A 3,637-nucleotide genomic window follows, 5' to 3' on the forward strand; every position below is an offset into this window, starting at 1 on the left:
ACGTCAAAGTGGGCCTCTCCGTGGGCGTCCGTTCAGTGAAACAAAACACGGCCACATGCCTTCAGCACCAGCGCCCTCTTTTTTAGACAAACCTTCAGACAAGAAAAAAACAAAAAGAAAGAAGCATATAACAGTAAAATAGCACCAGCCCTCGACCAAGCCCAACACAATCACCATCACCCCCTCGCACCACAGCAGCCAAACAATGGCCTGCCGAGTCCGTGCCCGCCCGCACAGCTCAAGAAAGATCGCTGCTTGCTGTTGCTCTCCCACACCACGGCAGCGCCTGCGCACGGTTAGAAATGAGTGGGTGGGGAACCGACGTAAACAAAAGTTATATGGTGCTTCCCTACATGTGCAACGCGGAGTCGACACAGCAGCGGTCAACCGCCACATATAATGGGCACCAGCGTGGAACCCAGGTATATATCCCACAAGAAGGTCCCATAATGGGAGATCGCAACTTTAGTTCCGCATATGCGGCACACACACACACACAGTCACACTCACCATAATATTATCCCACAGTCATGACACACACACAAATACCCAAATAAGTGCATGAAGTACAGGCGATGATAACTGGGCTCCCGCTGTGAACCGACGAAGTGGCGGTCTTTAGGGCCCTGCAGCCACCAGGCTCCTCCGCGCGGAGGATCATGGCAGGTATTAGTTTGGGGAAGAAACAAAAAACAACAACAACACCGCACACACCACCGTACAACGCACTCTCGTAGGAACCAAATCAAGTCAACAACAAAAAAACGGGGGGAGCACAAAATAAATCGATATCAGTTGCTCAGCGGCACCTGGTCGCTTTTCCCTTAAAATTACTTTCCTCCTTTTCAGAAGCGTCGGAGCCAAATAAAAATAAAAACGATGGGGAGGGGGCGTCGAGCACTGTTTCTAACCAAAACAAACAAGAGCCCAGTCGGTATGGTGGGAATCTTCAGCTTTCAGCTCAGCCCGTACAAAACAACCGCAATCACTTTTCTTTTTAAAAGACACATCAACACATCGATGCCGCTCGTCGATATAATTGAGCCCATTCACAAAATGACCCACGCAAATTTCCCACATTTACTGCAGTCCTTTCTCCCTTTCCCGCTCTCTTACTGCCGCCGTCTGCACGCGCAGGAAAATAATAGTTACCACCAGATGGATGCGACACGTTGCATCGGATTTCGCGTCCACGTCCCCAATGAAAGATACAACTTTCGCTCCTTTACCAGTGAACTCTGACTGATGCAGAGCAGGCGTCCATATGGAGCAGACGCTGATTCACACTGGAATCCTCTTCCGATCGTCACTTGTAGCAGCAATCGCTTGACTCCCTGAACAACTTTTTCCAATCCGCCTTTGTGAGGTACCAAAGCATTGCTGGCCCCCCTAACATCAATCCAATAGGCAGGCCTCCAACTATTCCAGCCAGACCCCAGGCATAACAAACAGGTAAACACAAGCTCCGACGGCAATCCAACAAACCACAAATAAGTGAACAAAATTTGTACCGCCTGTTTGCTATGCCCCATTCCACTGAACACGCCCTGAAAACCGTACTGGACGCTCTCAGCGCTGCGTGTAAATGGTGCTATCCAACGCACAGTATGCGCCACTTGCAACGATGCTTCGTTCACTCCAGATACACCAATAATCCTGAAATAATAAAAAAACAACGAATGTAATAATTCAACCCACAAAGGACATAGATGGGGCCAAAGCGGCAGCGACGAAGAGAGAGCTGGGAATCGTCAAGCAAAAATATTCGTTCAAGCCACCCCACTGCAATGTCTTTCTGATATGGAATTTACCCGGCGTCTGTTGGGTCGATTCCCAAAGCGTCGTCAGAGCAATCGGTACTGCACGCTGTACCCCAGCCACTACAACCATTCCCCAGCACGGCACCACGAACAGCTCGCTGGGCCAAAAGGCACTGAGCCAAAGGTGCCACAACAAACCCGACCACAACAGCAGTCATGGGCAATTGAGGTTTGGGATGATTCAAAGCAAATTTAAAACATGCCGTGAAAGTCACCGATGGAATGATAAACAGGGGTCCAAGCTTCATAAAATTACAGGCAATTTCCGCTGTCTTCTCCCCGTACATTTTTGGCAACGCACCTTGTATCAAGCAAAGAAAAAACAACGATACGCCGACAGGCACCATCAATAGAATACCACAACCACAACGCCTCGTTGAAGAGTACTGCCTTGCTCATCACTCCCTACACCCCCACCCCGTCAGCCCGTAAACATGGCGCGTCCACCGCAAACCACAATCCACGAAGTTAATATTGGGCAAAAATTGAAATAATAAGGCACCCCACGAACGCACCAGAGAGAAAGAATCATTGCCCAGACAAGCGCTGACAAAAGCCAACGGTGCAACCGCCAGCCAAACCGAAGGTTAGCGCAATACCCATAGCGGACGGCAAGGCCAGACAAACCAAACCAAGCACAATTTGACCCCATCTCAAGAAATAGTCATCAGTTTAAGGCTCTGAGACACATACCTCCTCACCAACCGACATGTGTGTGTCGACCGGCAAGGGCAGCACTGAGGTACTTGCAGCACGGCGTTGCGATCTCTTCCCTCTGCCACGTGCGTTGCTTCCAACGTCATGTGCAACCCAGTCCCGGCGCTCGGTCCTCGGCTCTCGTCATTTCCAATTTATTCTAGCTTCCCTCACAAACGGCCCAAGAAGACTCTTTTGTTTGCATCCTCCCGTTAAGACAGCAAAAACAAAACAAATTCTTGTGATGGCAGCAAAACAAAACAAAAAAAAATGAGTGGTCAACCACAGCGGCAGAATAACAAAATGTTATTATGCAAATCCACTGAAAAGTTTTTCTGTTGCTGCTGTCACCGTTTTGCGTTTGCGCGGGAGGCTCCACCACCTTCCAGAGGGGATTGCATCGGCGCCATTTACGGCTTTGTGCGATAATTTAGACGTTGAATCCGAGTATCCTGCCGGAGTAGCCTCCCCTTAGAAAAGTGGGGAAGGCGGAGAAAGTGCGGTTTGGTATTTTTGAGGCACGCTGTGCCAGAAATGATGGCGCGGAAGAAGCCGAAACAAAACAAGACAAACTATCAAAACAACAAACTAAAGGCGCTCCACCTTCAGCAGGCCAGCCCCACCATCTTCTATGTCGCCGCCGGCCGTGGGCAAATCAGTGGGCGCGGAGACCGAACGGATTGCAAAACAACCGAGCCAGTGGCTGACCAAAGTGAAGCTCGGGCACCTCCAATCCCCCCAAAGCCAAATTTCGCTCGCCGGGCCGCAAGGGGCCCACAGCAGAATAAAATGTGCCCCGGCGCCGCCTCACCCACGCCGCTTCCAAACCACGGCGCCTCTCCCCACCTTGAAACCCTCCTTGTAAAATCCGCCGGCATCGTTGTCTGGTGTTCGCTCCACGGCAAGGATGGAGAAACAGTGCAGACGTCGCGCCTCTTGCTGAGAAAACCTCGACGCGAGTTCCCCACCCTCCTCTTCCTGATCGACGCGAACCAGTTCGATAGGGCGCTGGCCCCGGGGGCGGCCGAACTGGCCCGGGCGGGACTTCCACCGTGCGCCACGCCCATGCACCCCCGCAGTGCGTCGCGTGAGGCACCGGTCCTCCCGCGGAGGGCTCGAGG

The 3,637-nt window shown here is 51.7% G+C and overlaps 3 protein-coding genes across 3 annotated transcripts in view, besides 1 other annotated feature; 1 reads left to right on the plus strand and 2 right to left on the minus strand.

Moving 5' to 3' along the window:
- The first annotated feature begins 483 nt into the window (after nucleotides 1-483).
- Nucleotides 484-552: a microsatellite.
- Nucleotides 553-1,148: 596 nt separating this feature from the next.
- TraAM80_09081 (uncharacterized protein) lies at nucleotides 1,149-1,532 on the minus strand (the record flags this gene model as incomplete). The annotated part of the gene is made up of 1 exon (XM_029385785.1): nucleotides 1,149-1,532. One exon carries the CDS (start codon nucleotides 1,530-1,532, stop codon nucleotides 1,149-1,151), a length of 384 nt encoding a protein of 127 aa, XP_029234352.1.
- A 275-nt stretch (nucleotides 1,533-1,807) lies between these two features.
- On the minus strand, nucleotides 1,808-2,107 carry TraAM80_09082 (multidrug resistance protein, MATE family; the record flags this gene model as incomplete). Its single annotated transcript, XM_029385786.1, has 1 exon — nucleotides 1,808-2,107. One exon carries the CDS (start codon nucleotides 2,105-2,107, stop codon nucleotides 1,808-1,810), a length of 300 nt encoding a protein of 99 aa, XP_029234353.1.
- A 946-nt stretch (nucleotides 2,108-3,053) lies between these two features.
- TraAM80_09083 (uncharacterized protein) overlaps nucleotides 3,054-3,637 on the plus strand; it is a gene marked incomplete at both ends in the record, with an annotated part of 1,062 nt that continues 478 nt past the window's right edge. Inside the window, one exon of the mRNA XM_029385787.1 lies at nucleotides 3,054-3,637. This exon is cut by the window's right edge and continues 478 nt beyond it. Coding sequence (XP_029234354.1) covers nucleotides 3,054-3,637 — 584 coding nt within the window.

This window comes from Trypanosoma rangeli, assembly GCF_003719475.1.
Source record: "Trypanosoma rangeli strain AM80 chromosome Unknown Tra_15.4_contig_00510, whole genome shotgun sequence".
Taxonomy (NCBI): Eukaryota; Euglenozoa; class Kinetoplastea; order Trypanosomatida; family Trypanosomatidae; genus Trypanosoma; species Trypanosoma rangeli.